This window comes from Coturnix japonica, chromosome 4 (assembly GCF_054131305.1).
Source record: "Coturnix japonica strain WE chromosome 4, WE-NBRP24, whole genome shotgun sequence".
Classification (NCBI taxonomy): domain Eukaryota; kingdom Metazoa; phylum Chordata; class Aves; order Galliformes; family Phasianidae; genus Coturnix; species Coturnix japonica.
In genome coordinates, this window is record NC_140666.1 from 79513892 (window position 1) to 79533046 (window position 19155).

At 39.6% G+C, this 19155-nt stretch overlaps 1 protein-coding gene across 4 annotated transcripts in view; it reads left to right on the forward strand.

The window, feature by feature from the left end:
- The window catches only part of SLC2A9 (solute carrier family 2 member 9), a 98466-nt gene that overhangs the window by 32276 nt on the left and 47035 nt on the right, over positions 1-19155 (forward strand). For all 4 annotated transcript variants that reach the window (XM_085545740.1, XM_085545738.1, XM_085545741.1 and 1 more), the window contains 2 exons: positions 3317-3449; positions 11637-11824. In XM_085545740.1, coding sequence (XP_085401866.1) covers positions 3317-3449; positions 11637-11824 — 321 coding nt within the window. The remainder of the gene's footprint in view (positions 1-3316; positions 3450-11636; positions 11825-19155) is intronic.

The following is a 19155-nucleotide window of genomic DNA, read 5'->3' on the forward strand; positions in this document are numbered from 1 at the left end:
TTTTGTCTTCATTTTATTATTGCTTCTGAGCATTGTCCTAGAACAGGTTCTATTTCTACCTAGAAAAGGTCAGGGTAAAAGGGTACCTTTCCTTTCCCTGATTTCTTTAATTCCTTTTATAGAGTCTAATTCAGCTTAATTTTCTGCAGTTCATATTTACGCTTTCATACTAACAAATGTAGCTCTTTTAAACTCAGCTTAGTCCTAACAATTCTTTTCTGTATAGAGATGAAGAATCTGAATGTAGATAATGCAAATTAGCAGAAAAACAAGTAGAACCCATGTTCTGCAGTAGAATTGAACAGGCAACATCTGAAACCTTTTGAAATAGATGGAAACATTTCAACTGATTTCAGTCACTTACCAATGTGAGGGTTTTTTTTTTTCCTATAATATGCACACTCCATTAAAAATAAAATACATTTCTTAACTTTTCCTGTCAAAGTGAGATGTTTACCCCATCCATACCTAAAGGGCAAAAGAGTAGTTTCATCACAGCCATACGAATTCAACTAAATTACAAAATTCAGGGATGATCAAACTTCCTTTCAGAATGTGAAAGTATATTTGATTGTTTTATCTCAAGTTCTTTTTAGTAGTTAACATAATAAAAAGTAAATCAGAAACTCTTCATAGAGGAAATAATGGAAGCTCAGTGTTTTATGAGGTGAAAATTTTATTATACTGTCAGAATGTGTTATTTACTGTGGAGGATAAGTTCAGAAGTTCAATCTTATTCCTACTCATTTCAAAATAACACTCTTAGAAGAGTTACCTGACAGAAAAGTGAACTAGAAAACCACGCAGTCTCAGTGACTTTAAAAAGGGAGAAGTAATATTCCAAGCAAGTCCCAGTAGGCTGGCAGAATATTCATTGTAATAATGCACACTTAAGATGCATCCTTGGTATTGTGGAAAAACTACAGGAAATAAGATGTGATAACAAAGAGCAAATTCTTTTTTATTTTTTTTATATATATATTTTTAAATATTCAGGTATTTATTTATATTATTATTATTCTTTTTTTATAACTTCGTCTAAAATAAATGTCTGCTCATAGGTGCATTTAGAATACAGCTTTAGAAAACAGTGCCTGTTTTCTTAAGTTTCTTAACATCAGGACCTCATTTTGTATGTGATTTATTAACAATTCTTAAAGTCTTAATGTTAGTTTAATTTTCTTAATTTTTAAATAAGACTGATAATCATTCAGTCTTGATGCTTGTATATGGAGTAGAGTTCTTCACTCAACAGAATCTAAAATAATAAATAAATTCAGAATGAAGGAACAGGATCTTGCAATCCTTGTGGCAACAAAGGCTTTGAGGAGGACTGATAGGAATGATGTTTGAACCCTTTGAAAAATTCCTTTCTCAAGTTGCTTTACTCTCATCAGACATTTAAACAAAAACAACCTGCCACTGAAAGGACAACAGAAAAGAATGATTGGGAGATACCCCTCTCATTCTGCCTGCAGTTGTTAAATTACCCCATATCCCTGCTCAGGTTCTGGGCTTGGATTACATCTCATGGTGTGCTGGGTGTTCTGTTTGAGAAGTTGTATTGCTGAAGTGGGAGAACATAAGATAAAAAGTGCCAACAGAAAGTAGCCCGAGGGCTTCTGAATTTTGATTTGACTGTGGAAAATTATATTGAAATAAAATGTAGCCAGATCTTTTTAGGGAAAATTTGGGGTCTGAATGGATAGACTCATTTTAAGGGATAAACTGGATCCAAACTCCCCATGCCTTTCAGAGTTCAATCAGACAGGATGTGGTGCAATCTGCTTTTGATCTAGCCAAGCTTTTGAAAATGTGCTAGACATTATGCCTGAGCAGTAGGTGCACTGAAGTCTCAGCAGGCTTTTCAATTAAGGACCAATTCTCAGATTAGAAAGAATTGAGTTAAATAGGTGAACGGTGAACTTAAAGGAGAAAACTACTAAAGAAAAAATGCATCTTGTCATTAGATAACTGAAAGAAAAGGTATCTTAAGAACATGGACTGATAGCAGACCACTTTGCTGCAGAAAATAATACCTCAATAACTTTCTTTTCCAGCTTCTTGTTAGCATCTTCTATCCAGAATATGCCCAGGGAGGTAGATAAGCTTTCCTTACTGCCTCTCCCAAACTTTTCCTCAAATAGCTTTCCTCAGGTTGACCTCTGCAGCTAATTTTAAATAACGAGTGTGTCTGAGGTTGACAACTTTGTTTTAGTTGATTTAAAAGAAAACAGTGAAACTCAAATTCTATCTGAAAACTGCCAGTGGCTGAGTAGTTTCATACTCCATACACTCTTCACCTGCACTGAGGTGGAGTTTTGGCAGTCACATAAAGAGAACTGTAAGAAACAGATAATCTGTGCTTTGAGTTGCTGTGGGTATACTACAGTTTGCTCTTGTGCTTCAGTTCCTGGCTGGAGAGGTCCAGGAGACCACTTGCAAGGCAAATGGGAAGTATTTTATATTTTGTGGATTTGGAAATAAGGCAAATTGAGCTGGGAGCTGGGTTAGCTACTTCAAACTGGAAAAGAGTATAATGTGTTAGTCTTAGCTAGATGACTCTAAAAGAGAGGACTACTACAAGGTGCCATGATTAAGGAATCAGGATAAATGAAACCCACTTTTTTACACTTTAATTAGCACAGAAACCAGATAAAGAAATAGAATAACTGTCTGCAACTTACTGTGGATCAGCTGTTATCGGGATTTTACCCATGTTACAACTGGATCATTAAGCCATTTCTTTCTTTGATCAATGAGATTAGAGTAAGAGACAGCCTGCAGCTATATCTAACTATGTGAAGATAGCACTGTATTACTTAAAGAGAATCACAGAATCGTAGAATATCATGAGTTGGAAGGAATGCACGAGGATCGTGCAGTCCAACCCCTGGCTCCACACAGGATCACACAAAACTGGAACTCTCTTTTCTTCAAGAACATGTGAAATTAGTGCAAATGAGGATGATTTATAGAATGTATATTTGAGTATATATAAATATTTTTGTATGTGTGGTTATTAATACCAAAGGAAAGGAGAAATGTTTTAAGTAATGCTGTTTTCTAAATCCCCTGCCTCTCTTTCCATGCTCAGTCAGTTGATGACCTAAATTCTGTCTTTCTCATCCGTTGAGGAAAGAGATCTAAGAGAAAAGTATTCAGACTCCCTACTGAGCTCAGACAGAAGATGTTACCCTGCTCATTGGCACAATATGTCAAATGATGAACTTACAGCACTTTCCATCAAAGCTATTCTTGTTCCTAGTTTCTCCATGAGAGAACACTACTGACTGATATTTGCATCTGTCTGCAGGAATCTCGGTGGCCTTTTCTGTTTGGAATGATCGTTGTTCCTGCATTGATACAAGTAGTGATTCTGCCTTTTCTTCCTGAAAGTCCTCGTTACCTCCTACTTGAAAAACATAATACCAGCAAGGCAGAAAAAGGTATGATGTGTTACTCAGATTCTTGTAAGAAAGCTTAAGGGATACAGTCTGGAAAGGAATTTTTATATGAGTGAAAGCAAAATATTCCAAGTGCAAATATCTTCTTGGCAATTATCTTTCCCTTGCCTTTTCCATTTGTTTTTCTATGTCTCTAAAAATAAGTGTTGCTTTGGGTTTTTTTTTCTGTGCATGAATTTCACCAGCAAGCTAACTTATATAATGTTATGCTTGGTGATAGAAACTCAAATCATCCTCCTGCTATGTGTCAGACACTACATGCAATGTTCACTGGGGAGTGAAAGATGATTTCAGTCTTTATGACTGTCCTTTACGTATAGTCTTTGCCATTTTCTTAATGAAAGCACATTTTTTTCCTGGATTTTGCTCCACAGTCACTTTGTTTACCACGTGTTCTATGACTCAACAACCTTTGTTAGTATGATAAAAATGGCACATACCTATTTATCTGAAAACAGAGCTCCCAGATTTCTTGCTTCAGTTTCACAGACACAGACCAGAATATTTTGCTCTTACCTTACCTTCCATGCATAATCTGTAATAACATCAAAAAAAGCTTTTGTATACTCTGCCCCTTGAAATAACTATGTCCAGTTACAGTTTCCAGTACATCACACTGAGAAAAGTGTTTATTTTTGCTTATTGTAGTGTGATCTTTTTAAAAGAAGACCGTACATAGAAGGAAAGAGCCTGCTTGTGATATAATTGGTCTCCATAAATGTTCAGCAGGTGTCAGTGAATGTCAGTGTGAGCCATTTTATCCTGAGGGAGGAATTCAATGACACACCTTTCCTTCATATACATTTCCATGTCAGACACCCTTTTGTCAGACTGCTCCTCTGCTGCCATCTGTCGCATGGCAACAAAATATAATTGAAAACTATCAAGAAGATCCAGCTTCTACTCTCATACCAAAACATCCACCTTTGATATTCTGACGGTATTACTTTCAGAGCAATCCTCTTAGGATCAGATAGTTTGCTTTTTTTTATTTGTTTTTAAAAGGAAGTAAAAGAAATTTGGCTTTGATAAGAATTCTGAGCTTTGCAGAGATTTGGGGAAGCAGAAAACAGCTTTTCCGGAGACTACAAAGGAAATGGCCTGCCTGAGGATCTTAAACAGACCATCCAGTGGGGAAACTATGGCAAGCAGCTTAGGGCAGGAAGTTGAGTAGCTCAGTTCTGTAGCACTATGCCTGGGCTTGGAGAAAATGTCTTTTGCTGCCAAACTTAAACCATCTCTGTTCAACTTGATAAAACTGTCGATGTACTTTCAGAGCTATGTCTGGCAAAGAGCCTGCATCTGCAATCATGTTAGACTTGTTTTAGAGATCTATTCAGAATGCTTCCACAGTGCTTGGGAACCTCACTAGTGATAGTAGAGCTGGCTCTCTTGCATGTAGAGCTTAGAAACTGTCATAATTTCTCATGAAAACAACTTCACCTGCTTGGAAATTCACACCACTTACTGTTGGTAATAGGCCAGTTTCAACACACGTTCTAAAAATGTTTGAAAATGAATCTAGAAGCATCGGAGGTGGATTTTGAAGTAGAAGACATCCGAATAGCAATGTTACCCACACCTTATTTCCAGTGCTATGGTACTTGAGATGGTCTTTAGCCAGTAGCTTATTAATGAGGTTTTCTTCAGATGAAAAGGTGGATTTCTTGAGCCACTGGAACAAGTATAGATGTAAATTTAGGCACCAAAAAACAAAGGAGACTGATATCAATAAATTTTTAAAGTTGATAGATATGAACAGAAGCTCTTGGACTTGATTAATTCTAAAATCAAGATTTAACTCTGATATGTGGTGCAGTACATTTTGAAACTCTTTTTGAATGTAATCTGTTGGTAACTGGTGAATCTAGATAGATATATGAATCATAGAATTACTCAGGTTGCAAAAGACCTCAAAGATCATCAGGTTCAACCATAACTTCATATATAATGAGCCTAAGACAGTAATGTCAATATATTCCAATCAATTTCCTACCCTTTCCTTACTTACTAAAAAGGGATTCTTCCAAGATTAGACAATTTACTTCCCAAGCAAGGCAACCTGTTGGGATATCAGATGCAAAATAGGTACAGATATTTGTTAGGTAAGATTTAACTGTTCACAATCCATAAAATTCCCCCTGTAAGGCAGTATGGATCGTATAATCTTATATTTCTCTGTTGTAAAGTATCTAGATGGCTTATTGTAAAGCACATTAGGGAAATAAGCAGTTTTCTTACCATTGCACATGCCTTGTAATCTCCCTTCTCCTAACATAGATTTGCAAATGAAAGCATCTTTGTATGCTGAGTCACCATCCCTGGAGGTATTTAAAAACTGTTTAGATGTGGTGCTCAGGGATATGATTTAGCGGAGGGTTGTTAGAGTTACGGTATTATAGTTAGGTTGCAGTTGGACTTGATGATCTTGAAGATCTTTTCCAACCTGAGCAGTTCTATGATTCTATGTGTAGTTAGTATACAGATAGGTGGGGAAGATGTTTGTGTGATTCATGGAATGCCTGGGTGAAAAATGACCAGAGACCTGCACTGTCAGCTTGATGAATGGGATTCGGTGCTTTCATCTCCACCAGGGCACACAGAGAAACACAGATGAGGCAAGAGCTGAGTTTCTCTAATGCAGTAAAATAGTAAAAGCAAGTGGGAGGGATTCACAAAATAGGAATGTGGATAATTGAATCAACAATCAAGAAAAATCATCTGCATTTTGGCTTTATCTGTAGAAACGCATAAGGAAAAGCCTGTGTATTACGGAGACCAGAGAATTATGAAAAAACTACTGCTCATAAGCCATTACTGACAATGCAGTATTCTCCATTATAACAATGACTACATAATGCTCTTGAATTATTTGTCTTAGGTTGGATCTGCAAAATAATATGAGGAATGTGCAAGTCTGTTTTGTGAATAAATCCGCTCTCTTTCCCCTAATGGAACAAGGCTACTTGTGCAAATTTCATACATTTCATTGTGGATTATGTCTTTTTGGAGAAATATAAAACCATTATTTGCAAAAGGTCCACTATATTTAAGGCAAATGACTACCTTAGTCTTTTTATAAAATACTCTATGTAAAAGCTTCTAAAATGGAGATGACAATGTTAATCTTCCTAATTATTTTAGAGCAATAAAAATCCAATGGGATAATGTAGGTCAGTGAGTTTCCACAGTTCTGTGCCTGTTTTAGTCTCTCCATTTTTTTTTTCTGCCCTCAGGAGATAACCAGACTTTAACTACCAAATTACAAGTGGCCTAATTCTGTTTTTTGGAAGCAGTGTAAAAGAGCATGATACCTTTAAGTGGCAAATAAGAGACATAATAATGAAAAAGAGAAAAGATGAGGCAGTAGTAGGCAGGTGTCGTTGTCTGAGTGTAAACCACACTGCTATGAGGCAAACTATTTCACAAGCACAGGAGTAAGGAGGGTACAGATCACTTTTCTCTTTGTGGATACTATGCTAAAAGCAGTACTATGAGCTGAGCACTGCTGGTCTTCCTGAAGTCAATATCCTGCATCTGGCTCCCTGAAACCAGTCAAATCCAATCCTGTATTCTTTTTTCACTGCTGAATGTTGGAGAACTATCTGGGGGCAGAATGATTGACTGGATTCACAGTACAATCTATAATCCTGCTTTACTCAATAAGTTGGAAGTCTGGCAATGGAGAGAGGGAAAAACCATCCCAAGTCCCCTATCTTTGGAATAAAAGAAGGGAGAAAAATGCTTGACATTTAGCTTGCATAATAATAATAAGAAGAAATAAATATTCAAGTGATTGAAAGACTCTAAAAGGATATCATCATTAAATTGTGCATAATAAACATGTAAACAGAATAGTGTGGTTAGAAAGGGATAACTGAAAACAAATGGAAAATGCTCACTTGTGTGGGCTCACAGGGAAAACTCCAAGAGGAGTGATCTCTAGAAAGAGATCCTTCCCTAGTGGTAGTCAGCCCTTAAATGGGGTCTAGAAGAGGTGGAGCCAGACTACAGCCCTTCTGCTCACACAGGTGAATCACCTTCCCCTGTGCTCCCACAACTTACTCAGTGCTCACCTTAGATGGTCAGTCAGAGGTTCAGTCTGTGATTCAACAGTTCCCGTAAAAATTGCCAAGAAACTGTGAGAGCAAAAGGGTAACAGAGTAGGAAGAGGAAAAAGAAATCAATGAATGTGATTGCATCCAATTTATTCTCTTCATTTAAGATCCAAAATCTATGATGGTGAGACAGGTATTTGGTATTTGTTGAATATTTGTTGCATGCCAAATGAATCCCTGGTCTGTGACCATGGCTACTGGATATATAGTAATACAAACAAGATCATCAGTGGTATTTTGATAAAGCAGAAAAAAATCTTGATTAACAACATTGTTTACAAATATCTGGAGAGCTGAGTATATTTCTGAAGAATACTGCTGCAAAGAGGAAATCTGTATTTTAAATATAGCTACAGTAACACGTCATGTAAACCAATAATGGAAGTCATTTGGTATCCTTGCTTCCCAGAGAACCATAACATTATTATGTCTCAAGGGTCAAATAACTTGGATATAATGTCACAGTAACATCTGTTGGTGACGTACAAAATCTGTTCGTTTGCTGTGTTCAGTCACACATTTAAATTCCCATGGTTATTGAAAGAGTATTGCACCTGGTGTAAAAAATAATGTGGTTTTAAAAAAAGGATGTAGTTTGTGTTGATGCCTTTTGATGTGATAAAAGAGCAAGGCCACTTCTGATTTTAAAAAGCAAGTCATTATTTTTATTTCAAAGACACCCATGGAGCCTACATGTATCAGAGACATTAAAATCAGAGTTTCTATAGGAAACAACAACAAAAAAAGCTGAAAATCTAATGATTTAGATGCAGTTGTTATTAGTGTCAGGAAGGTCACCTATGATTTATTTCTGTTTATGTGTTTTTTGCATGTCTTGAAGAATTATAAGCTATACTTGCTGGTTTAGAGCTGGCTGCCAAAAGCTGGGATTACCACAGTGTGTCTGCCTTGCTTGCAAGCTTTTCCTAAACCTCATGTCTTTTAGAAAATTTACTTGGTTTAATGAAACTTTGGTGCAGTTCAGTTTATCAATTTTTGTTCTGTGCTAAGGCAGCATGCGGTTATTTTGTTTCCTCTGTACATCTTGTTTAGTTTCAAGTGAATCTAAATAGTGAGCTGATGGTCTATAAAACCAGGTTTGAGAAGACGTATAGATGTAATGCCAAACTAGATGTTAACTCACAGGTCTATGAGCAAGTCTTTTTCTTGCTGCTGCATTTACTGAACTGCAATATCAACTTTGGATTTAGTATTAAATGTTGCCATGCTACATGGTGGTAGTTAATATTTTACTACATTTAAATAGCTGTTTAAATCTCTTTTAGCAAAAGAGATATACAAAGCTTAGTGTTAAAGACCCCAGTTTTAATGAAATGGAATGAAAATGAACATATCCGTAGGTAGCACAGAACAACAATATTCAAATGGCTTTGTACTGCTTCATTTTTCAAGTTTTCAAAGGTGTAAGAGTTAGGATCTTCTGGTCTAAGAAAATTAACAAGAAATCTGGAGAAGTTCTAAAAATTGCTAGAATTGTAACAAGCAGGGTACAGGTGTGAAAGCACGGTATCCCTAAGAAGGGAAACAGGAAATGAGTCACTGCAGTGGGAGATAAGAATGACTACTCTGATTCTCAGTGCCAGTAATAAAGAAGTTTAAAATACAAAATGAGCAGAATTGAAAATAACAAATAAAATGACTTCTGATTTTTCTCGGTTAGTGCAGAGTTTATTTCCACATTAATTATGTATAAAACTGTGATTCTTACTCTACTGAAACGGTGTTAATGAAAGAACCCTAAAGTTGTATTGAATAGCTGGAAAAATTGTTACTGTTATCTACTGAAAAATATGCATGGGTAGCATAGCATTTTCCTGGCATTTCCTGACTTATTTATGCATCTGTCAAAGTTTCCTATCAACTTTAACATCTCTGGTCCTAATACCAAAGAGGGAAGAAAAAGAAAGCAGGTGTCTATTTTTTTTTTCCTGCCATGTACTTGGTAATTTTTGGTAATTGCTGTTTTTCGTTGTTGTTGCTTGTTTTTGTTTTTAACTTCCTGGTCCCTCTCAAAATGCAGTAAGCTCCCTTGTGCAGAACAGACAGATTGCTTCCATTTTACTTGACTGCACCTATATTTTTCACTTGCGTGCCCTACAGGAATGCAAACAGGAAAAACTAAAGAAAATTGTGCACTGACCTAATTTAGGCCAATAAACTAGATGCTTAAAAATCTATGAGAATCATTTCAAAGAAGGATAATGAAGTATATGCCTGGTTATTCTCACAGTTGTCTGAATTTTTGTCAGTGCTCTAGTGGTACAGACAATAGTGAAATTTAAGCATAAGACATCAACTGTAGCATGCTACAGGTTGTTCCAATACATTGTACTTTAAATACATTGCATTCATTTTAACAACTGTTTTGTATGTCATTTAATAATTACTGAAAAATGGCACAACAACAAAACTCAGCAGCTTAAATTCATGATTCTAAGACCTGAATCTGTTACTTCATTTCTGATTTATGAGAACTACATGGAAGGACAGCACTCATGCTGTATTAGAGAATTTGAAATTTCTGACCTCTCTTTTCCAGAAAGAAAAACTGAATATCAGAATAAATTAATGTTATGAATTGAATCAGCACCCAGAGGTGGTGAGCATCCATCCTTTGAAAAATGATGCCTTCTGTTAACTAGGGTCCACCTGGCAGAGTGTGCAGCACTGCACACTCAACAAGTGATGAATCAAATCATATGGTTTCGGCCAGCTTGTTCATGTGGCCAACCCCTCACAGCAGCGAATGGCCACTACTTGGCTTTTTTACCTACCGAGTGAAGTTATATTTTGTAGTTTCTAAAACTAAATGGAGGATGGGTGTTTTACCCTTGACTAGTCAGGTTTTTTTTGGCTTTCTTGATCATCCAAGTTCTTTTTGTGATCCAAAAGAATGGACTGAAAATATGAAGGTTACTGATCAATATGCAGTGCTGTGCAAAGCAGTGGATAAGACAAAAATGAGTTTGGCTCCTAGGATAAATAAATCAACTTATTCATTTAATAAAAATAACTCATTATTTCCTTTAACAGGAGCAACATTAAGGTGACCTGCTGTGTAAAGGATTGTTTTTAGAGTAAGCATCCTACTGGGTCACAAAGCCTTGTTACAGGAATATGTTTAATGTAATTGTTTCTCTGCAGTTATTCCAAGATGATGAACATTTTAAATATCTCTTGAAAAGCCAACCCCTGGGATATGTTCATAAAATTGTGATGAAGTAATCATTAATTTATACCATATTTGTATTACAAGTTTGGTGGAGATGCACCACCTCCACCAGGAGGTATCCACTTGTAGTACCTTTTGAAGGGGATGTGAGAGGAAAAGCTTTTATCATTCAAACTGGAAGGGTTTCTCAGTGAGTCAACAACATGCAGTGATATAATACTTAATTGTTTTATTTGCAGGAAAATTCGGGGTTGTTTGCTTATATTTACCAGTTGAATTCACTCCGATATGTCAATTGTCAACAGATAGAAACTTTTGAACCTTTTTGGATAATCCTTTCTAATAATAAATACATTGAAGAAATTAATTCTTATCTGTATGATATTGAAAATTAGACAATCCGAAGACAAATAGCTATTCCTTTCAAATGTTTGCCTCTCTTGTTTCAACAGGCTTATACACATTTTAACATATTATTACTTCTCTATCCAATCTATCTTCAGCAATAAGATCTGCTATTCTGTTTGGTCACAAAAGTAGCTAACTTAAATAAAGGTGAGAACTGCTTGATATTAAACTTTTCTTTCTCAGTTTATGCAGGGTTTTGACTCTGCATTGGGCTTTATTCTGTAGTATATATGAAATAATATAAGGAGAGGTTTGACATGGTGCTAAATTATTTATATTCTTGTTGCAGTTTCAGAAATAGATTGCAAGAATTATACCCAGAATAGAGTCATATTTTTGGCAGAAGAATAATTATGTTGGAGCCCATAAATGTCTCCAGATTGCCTCACGTATCATGAAACAAGCCTGTTACAAATGATTAGTGTCTAGCTTAATGTTTGTTCTGTGTAGCATTTCAGACCTTCCTTGGGAAAGAAGATGTGTCTCAAGAAGTAGAAGAAGTTCTGGCAGAGAGTCGAGTCCAAAGAAACACCAAATTAGTGTCAGTGCTTCAGCTCCTTAGAACCCGTGCTGTACGATGGCAAGTGATCACTGTGGTTGTCACCATGGGATGCTACCAGCTCTGTGGGCTAAATGCAGTAAGTGTCCTTCAGACCATCGCATCTTATTGCATATTATTGCTGCTGAAATAAACTGCAGATGTGACTGCTTAGTGTGATTTTGTGCATTAAGGAGTAATTCAGCTAGGACTGTTTTTTGGGTTTTTTTTGTTTTCCTTTTTTTCCCCCTCAGTGTTGATCAGTGATAAATGTAAATGCTCTTGATTGCTAAGCTAACTAGTTCAGACTTGTTTAAGGTATCTGTATAGCCTTGCAAACCTTAATACAAAGTATTTTTTCAAAGATCATTAGAAAGATTATTGTGATTAAAACTCTAGTATCAAAACATGTTTTTAAGAAATACTGTGAGAGAGACAGATTTTCCACACTGTAAGATGAACTGTAAAAACATTTGTATAGATAAGTTTGTTTGGTTTGGTTTCCCTAAATTATGAGATTTCAGTGCTAATAGGCTATTCTGTTCCTCATTGTGGATACTTTTTTGAGAACAGAACTGAAAATAACCTTTCATTCCCTACAACTGCCTGAAAGAAAGTTGTAGTGAGGTAAAGGTCAGTCTCTTCTCCCAGGTTACAGTGATAGGATGAGAGGGAATGGAATGGCCTCAATTTTGTCAAGGGAGGTTGTCATGGTTTTGTAATTTTGTAATTTTGCTATCAGTATTCCACATCATAACATCATGTCAAGTATGGATACTTCTGTTGAATGTGCAGTCCACAAAAGAAGACTACATATCCCAGAGAACAACAGGAGTAACAATAAGTCACGGGACCAGGACTCTATATAATCTCGTTCCCAGGCTGGAGTGCCCTCCTTCTTCTCTCGAACTTCTCGGAGAGTGGGAAGCGTTCCAGCCGTGTCGCCTAGAGTTCACAGTAGGCCTCTCGGTTTTCGGAGACTCTCTCTCTCTGTTTCGTTCGATTTTGTTAGCCTTAATTATATTATATTGTGTTATCTTGTATTTCGATATCATATTTAGTAAAATAAGTTTTTCCTCCTTAGATTGTCACTGTTTTATCCCACTCCCCTTTTCCCCCTCCTTTCCGGGCCCCGGGGGGGGGGCGTGGGGTGGCTTCCCCTGTCACGGGCATAGGTAAATCTAAGTAACCCGTGACAGATTTTTTGGTGGAGAATGCGGGCATAGAGCTTTTTAGCTTTTAGAACAACTCTCTCTTTGCTCTTAAAGAGCTTCGTTACGGGAGTGTTCGGAGTGTTATCTTTCCGTAGCTGCTCACGGAGAACGTGACCTTGAAATACCAGACAAATTTTCAACATTAAGGGCTGTTGCACATTCTCAGCATTGCTATCTAACTTTTGTGTAGAAAACAAAGGGATTTCTTTCTCCCTTAGAGCAAAGCTAGCTAGCTCTGACTTTTACAGAGCCTGCCAGCTATGAATCCACTCTTCATCCCAGTTGCTCTGTTTAAGGGATTGAAAGCAATTATGATCTTCTTAAAGTATTGGTCAACTATTAACACCATAATTTGGTGTTGTGGAATTGTGCAGATATATAGCCTAATAAGGTGGATACTGATGGAGACACCTGCCTGGTACTTTTACGAGATGTGGTATGGTCAGAATTTTGGCATCTACACCTCGGATGCAATTGTGAATCTTACTAACACTTGCATCCCAGATGAAACAGGCAATTTTACAAATACTTGCATCCCAGATGGAACAGGCAATTTTACAAACACCACCATGTTTAATTCATTGTACAGGCTAAAAAGACCCTTTTTATTTAGGTTGTACTCTCAGATTTCCACACGCTTTTCAATAACTGAGATAGGGTTCATACTTGCATTCATGTTATCACTATCAATGCATGCATATATGTTCCTATGCATTCGTTCTATGCGGAAGTCTCCTCCAGAACCAGAGAATGATGACTGGCAGGGAATATGGAAAGGTTTAGGAAAAGTCTTAGAAGCATGGGGACCCGCAGTGTCATGGGATTTCACTCTTGAACACCTAAGGGACCCTAAGAAATTAAGTGAGTATTTGGGTCAGAGATCTAAGGAGGTAAACCTTATGTGGGGTTTGGCTTATGCATACCGTGCTTTGTATCATACTATTCTGGAGAGAGAGAGTTTCCGATCTGAGATTCAAGCCCAAGTTAATTCTGATCAGTCACAGGAGGCATCAGTAGCAATATCAGTTGCCCCTGTGGAAGGCAAGAAATGGAAACGGGTGTCCACGCGTCTAGAACGAAAAGAAGGAGAAGCACAGGGGGGGGCAGCAGAAGACCCAGGTGCCGGGCATGGAGCAGTACTGAAAAAAGCAAAGGCAAAAACCAAGAGGCATGAAGAAGAGACTGATGATGAGGAGGAAATCACCTATTGTCGACCTCTGAAGCTGACTGAAATCCAAGGCTCAAGAAAGGAGTTTACACGGCGTCAAGATGAAGGTATCCTTGCTTGGTTGCTTCGCTGCTGGGACAATGGGGCCAACAGCTTGTCTCTAGATGGTAATGAAGCTCGCCAACTAGGAAGCATTGCCCAAGATGCAGGTATCGACAGAGGGATTAGCAGATGTTCGGATGGAGCTGCTACTCTCTGGTTGCGGCTGTTAGAAGCCGTGAGAGAAAGGTACCCCTATAAGGATGCTTTGAAGCCTAAATTTGATAGTTGGAATACCGTCCAAAAAGGTATTCAGCGCCTGAGGGAATTGGCCATGGCGAAAATGTTGTACAGCCCTGATCCAAGCGAACTTGACCCTGAGAGAGTGAGGGCCGATCCTGACATGTGGCAGAAAATCACAAGTACAGCACCAGAGAGAATTGCACAGTCATTGGTATCAGGATCTAAAGGATTCGTGGACAGATGGCCCCGAGTTGTTGAGCTGATTATAATGCTTCAAACCATCGATCAGCAGCTCCCCCAACTGCATGCCGCAGTTTCTGCCATCTCACGGCTAGAAAACCGAGTAGATGAAATGTGCAAGAAATTGTTTCCATCAACTAATTGTAATGATCCCGTAATAGTATCAGAAACAACTGATGAAGGTCAATCCTCGTACGGGCCACCAGGTCTAATGAAGGATCTGATCAAACTAGTCCAGTCCTACTCCCCACCTGCATCATCAAAAGTCTCAGCTGTTAAACGCACACGCTTCCCAGCTCGAGCAAAGAACAACAGTACGATTGCACCGCGTGTTTCCATGTGGCGCTACCTACGTGACCGTGGAGAAGACATGAGGAAGTGGCATGATCAGCCCACGTCTGCACTACGAGCACGGGTGAAAGAACTACTAGACATACCAACCACCAGTGGAGTTGCTCCAGTCATCACAGGTAACCAATAGAGGGGCCCTGCCCTCAGTCAGGGGAGGGAAAGGGATAATAGAGTTTATTGGACTGTGTGGATTCGATGGCCTGGCACATCAGAACCACAGGAATATAAGGCGCTGGTGGATACCGGTGCACAGTGCACCCTAATGCCCTCCAGTCATGAAGGGACAGAATCAATCCATATTTCTGGAGTGACTGGGGGCTCTCAAGAATTGACTGTGCTGGAGGCTGAAATAAGCCTCACTGGCAAAGACTGGCAAAAACATCCTATTGTGACTGGCCCAGGGGCTCCATGTATACTGGGTATTGATTACCTCAGAAGGGGGCATTTCAAGGATCCTAAGGGGTATCGATGGGCCTTTGGGATAGCTGCTGTAGACATGGACAACATTAAGCAGCTGTCTGTTTTGCCTGGCCTGTCAGAGGACCCGTCTGTTGTGGGGCTGCTACGAGTAAAAGAGCAGCAGGTACCGATTGCTACAAAGACAGTGCACAGACGGCAGTATCGCACCAACAGGGATTCCTTGCTCCCCATTCATGATTTGATTCGCCAGTTGGAGAATCAGGGAGTGATCAGTAAAACTCACTCACCTTTTAACAGCCCCATATGGCCAGTGCGTAAAGCCAGTGGAGAATGGAGGCTGACAGTAGACTACCGTGGCCTGAATGAGGTCACACCCCCATTGAGCGCTGCTGTGCCGGACATGTTGGAACTCCAGTACGAGCTGGAGTCAAAAGCAGCCAAATGGTATGCCACCATTGACATTGCCAATGCCTTCTTTTCTATTCCTTTGGCCGCAGAATGCAAGCCACAGTTTGCCTTCACCTGGAGGGGCATTCAGTATACTTGGAACCGTTTGCCCCAGGGGTGGAAACACAGCCCAACCATTTGCCATGGGTTGGTTCAAACTGTACTGGAACAGGGTGGTGCTCCTGAACACCTGCAGTACATTGATGACATTGTTGTGTGGGGTGATACAGCAGAAGAAGTTTTCACAAAAGGAGAGCAGATAATCCGGATTCTTCTACAAGCTGGCTTTGCTATTAAGCGAAGCAAAGTAAAAGGACCTGCCCAGGAAATTCAGTTCTTAGGTATAAAGTGGCAGGATGGACGTCGTCACATCCCAGCAGATGTGATCGACAAAATCACTGCCATGTCTCCACCAACTAGCAAGAAAGAGACACAATCTTTCCTGGGTGCAGTGGGCTTTTGGAGGATGCACATTCCAAACTACAGCCTCATTGTAAGCCCCCTTTATCAGGTAACGCGGAAGAAGAATGATTTTGCATGGGGCCCTGAGCAGCAGCAGGCTTTTGAACAGATTAAACAAGAGATAGCCCGTGCTGTAGCCCTGGGGCCAGTACGGACTGGACAGGATGTAAAGAACATCCTCTATACTGCTGCTGGAGAGAAAGGCCCCACTTGGAGTTTGTGGCAAAGAGCCTCAGGAGAGACCCGAGGCCGACCCCTGGGATTCTGGAGTCGATCATATAAGGGGTCTGAAGAGTGCTACACTCCAACTGAGAAGGAGATCTTAGCCGCGTATGAGGGGGTTCGGGCTGCTTCCGAAGTAGTCGGGACTGAAACACAGCTCCTTTTGGCACCTCGACTGCCAGTGCTGAACTGGATGTTCAAAGGACAGGTTCCCTCCACTCATCATGCTACCGATGTCACCTGGAGCAAGTGGATTACGCTGATTACACAGCGAGCGCGAATGGGAAACCTCAATCGTCCAGGAATCCTAGAGGTAATCATGGACTGGCCTGAAGATAAAAAGTTTGGAACATCACCAGCAGAAGAGGTATCACGTGCTAAAGAGGCCCCACCATACAACGAATTACCAGAAAATGAAAAGAAATATGCCCTATTCACTGACGGATCATGTCGCATTGTAGGGAAGCATCGCAAATGGAAAGCTGCTGTGTGGAGCCCCACACGACAGGTTGCAGAGGCCACCGAAGGTAAGGGAGAATCAAGTCAGTTTGCAGAGGTAAAAGCTGTCCAGCTGGCCTTAGATGTTGCTGAACGGGAGAGGTGGCCAATGCTGTATCTTTATACTGACTCATGGATGGTGGCAAATGCCTTATGGGGGTGGTTACAGCGGTGGGAACAAAATAACTGGCAACGGAGGGGAAAATCTGTTTGGGCCGCTGAACTATGGAAGGACATTGTTTCCCGAACAAAGAATATGGTTGTAAAGGTGCGTCATGTGGATGCACATGTGCCCAAAAGTCGGGCTACTGAAGAACAACAAAACAACCATCAGGTAGATAAAGCTGCCAAAATTGAGGTGGCTCAAATTGACTTGGACTGGCAGAATAAGGGTGAATTATTTCTAGCTCGATGGGCTCATGAGACCTCAGGCCATCAAGGAAGAGACGCAACATATAAGTGGGCCAGAGACCGAGGGGTGGACTTAACCATGGACGCTATTGCGCAGATTATTCATGATTGTGAAACATGTGCCATAATTAAACAAGCCAGAAGGATGAAACCTCTCTGGGAGGAAGGGCGATGGCAAAAGTATAAATATGGGGAGGCGTGGCAGGTTGATTATATCACCTTGCCACGATCTCGCAGTGGTAAGTGTTATGTACTCACTATGGTAGAGGCAACCACTGGGTGGCTTGAAACATACGCAGTACCCCATGCAACTGCTCGAAACACCATATTAGGTCTTGAGAAACAAGTCTTGTGGCGACATGGCACCCCAGAAAGAATTGAATCTGATAATGGGACACATTTCAAAAATTCTCTTATAAATACTTGGGCCAAAGATCATGGCATTGAGTGGATTTATCATATTCCCTACCATGCACCAGCTTCTGGTAAAATTGAACGATATAATGGGTTGTTGAAAACTATGTTGAAAGCAATGGGTGGTGGAACATTTAAGCACTGGGAGAAGAATCTGGCAGAAGCCACTTGGTTGGTCAATACTAGAGGATCTGTCAATCGTGATGGTCCTAGTCAATCTAGCCCCCTACACACTGTAGAAGGAGATAAGGTCCCTGTTATACATGTAAAGAACATGTTGGGAAAAGCTGTTTGGGTCCTTCCAGCTTCTGGAAAGGGCAAACCTATCCGTGGAACTGTCTTTGCCCAGGGACCTGGGTGCACTTGGTGGGTAATGCAGAAGGATGGGGATGTTCAATGTGTGCCACAAGGGAATTTGATGCTGGGGGAGTGCAGTCAATAATTTTATGTATCTATATATATATATATATGTTTGCATGTGTAGTGTATTTTAGTTATTATAGTTGTACATTTAGTTATGTTACATGCAATTCTACTATTTAGCTATCACAATTTTACATACGTGTATGTATATGTATATATATGTATATATTAACCATGATGTAATAATGTAGAATAAGGGGTGGAATGTCATGGTTTTGTAATTTTGTAATTTTGCTATCAGTATTCCACATCATAACATCATGTCAAGTATGGATACTTCTGTTGAATGTGCAGTCCACAAAAGAAGACTACATATCCCAGAGAACAACAGGAGTAACAATAAGTCACGGGACCAGGACTCTATATAATCTCGTTCCCAGGCTGGAGTGCCCTCCTTCTTCTCTCGAACTTCTCGGAGAGTGGGAAGCGTTCCAGCCGTGTCGCCTAGAGTTCACAGTAGGCCTCTCGGTTTTCGGAGACTCTCTCTCTCTGTTTCGTTCGATTTTGTTAGCCTTAATTATATTATATTGTGTTATCTTGTATTTCGATATCATATTTAGTAAAATAAGTTTTTCCTCCTTAGATTGTCACTGTTTTATCCCACTCCCCTTTTCCCCCTCCTTTCCGGGCCCCGGGGGGGGGCGTGGGGTGGCTTCCCCTGTCACGGGCATAGGTAAATCTAAGTAACCCGTGACAGGAGGTTTAGTTTGGATATTAGGAAAAATTTACTCTCAGAAAGAGTTGTGTTAGAATGTGCTGCCTGGGGAGAAAGTGCAGTCATTGTACCCGGGGGCGCCAAGAAACATATAGATGTGGCACTGAGAGACATGGTTTAGTGGGCATTGTGCAGGTAGTTGGTCATTGGACTTAATGATTGTA